A 1,331-nucleotide genomic window follows, 5' to 3' on the forward strand; every position below is an offset into this window, starting at 1 on the left:
GATTTTGAATTCAATTCTGGATTTAACAGGAAGCCAATGAAGGGAAGCCAAAACGGGAGAAATATGCTCTCTCTTTCTAGTCCCTGTCAGGACTCTTGCTGCAGCAAGATATGTACGGAACTATTTCACTTACTACTTCCTTTTTACAATAATTATATACTATTATTTATATAATATGGTTTCAGTTCACAAAAAAACAAATTTTGCTTAAAAATAAAATGTCCATTTTAACCAATGTAATATTGAGCAGGAAGTACTGATCTATAAAAGTAGTTAGGGTACATGGAACAGTTTCCTCTTTGACTCCACATGTTTTCAAGCATCCTGCTATTCCAGCTGTCTTTCTCCACATCTCTTGACTGTCAGAAAGAATTTGTAATAATTTTGTTTTGTTTATTTATTTATTTATTTATTTATTTATTTTACTGATTTTGTCCTTTAGATAATGTTGATCCTGGCATCTGTTGTGGCCATCACTGTATACCGCCTGGCTGTCTTCTTTACTTTTTCTCGTGAACTGAGGAATACAAACTTGACAATTGCTGAGCCAATAAAGGAGTATGTGACACCTCAGATGGCCACTTCTGTCACAGCATCACTGATTAGCTTTGTTGTAATCATGATCCTCAATATTCTATATGAGCGGGTCGCCATCTGGATCACAGACTTCGGTGAGTTAAACATCAAACTGTACTGTCTTTACTCAATGGAAAATAACCTAATCCAGTCTTTTCATATCCGACACAATAACAGAACTTCCACGAACCAAGACGGACTATGAGAACAGCTTGACGCTGAAGATGTTCCTCTTTCAATTTGTCAACTATTACTCCTCATGTTTCTACATCGCCTTTGCAAAGGGGAAAGCAGTTGGCCATCCAGGAAAGCCTGTTTATCTTTTGGGAAAATACAGAAATGAGGAGGTACTATTAGTCCATAAAGTGTTTACATAGCCAAGTAAATAGCTAGATATCCATGGCTGTCAATGTGTGTCTTTGATTTGCAGTGTGATCCGGGTGGTTGTTTGATTGAGCTGACGACTCAGCTGGCAATCATCATGGGTGGAAAAGCCATCTGGAACAACATCCAGGAGGTCTTGATACCGTAAGGACTCGGAATCTAGGACCTGTTTTTGTTGAGATGAGGTTGAACGCTAACTAGCCATCTTTTAAAAAGCTGTCCTTTTACTGTATACATGCATTTGCTTGAAAAGTGAATGGACCCACTTTTTCCTCAACAATTCTACGAACTTTTCAATTAAATCCAGTCCATTTGAGCTAATGTGGTCTATATGTCAACTACATTTTTATCTGTTACGTTACGTATTTTAA

At 37.3% G+C, this 1,331-nt stretch overlaps 1 protein-coding gene across 1 annotated transcript; it reads left to right on the forward strand.

The window, feature by feature from the left end:
- The first annotated feature begins 445 nt into the window (after positions 1-445).
- Positions 446-1,275, forward strand: LOC102193764 (anoctamin-6-like). The gene is made up of 3 exons (XM_005755960.1): positions 446-671; positions 754-923; positions 1,007-1,275. Exons 1-3 carry the CDS (start codon positions 446-448, stop codon positions 1,106-1,108), a joined length of 498 nt encoding a protein of 165 aa, XP_005756017.1. The 3' UTR covers positions 1,109-1,275.
- The last annotated feature ends 56 nt before the right edge of the window (positions 1,276-1,331 follow it).

This window comes from Pundamilia nyererei, unplaced genomic scaffold (assembly GCF_000239375.1).
Source record: "Pundamilia nyererei isolate P.nyererei 1_Seehausen unplaced genomic scaffold, PunNye1.0 scaffold05616, whole genome shotgun sequence".
NCBI lineage: Eukaryota > Metazoa > Chordata > Actinopteri > Cichliformes > Cichlidae > Pundamilia > Pundamilia nyererei.

Bases quoted from the DNA above. Each gene is read 5' to 3' on its own strand.
- LOC102193764 (XM_005755960.1), top strand. From the start codon at position 446: ATGTTGATCCTGGCATCTGTTGTGGCCATCACTGTATACCGCCTGGCT. The intron at 672-753 runs GTGAGTTAAACA...ACACAATAACAG, and splicing joins CATCTGGATCACAGACTTCG to AACTTCCACGAACCAAGACG. The intron at 924-1,006 runs GTACTATTAGTC...TTTGATTTGCAG, and splicing joins GAAAATACAGAAATGAGGAG to TGTGATCCGGGTGGTTGTTT.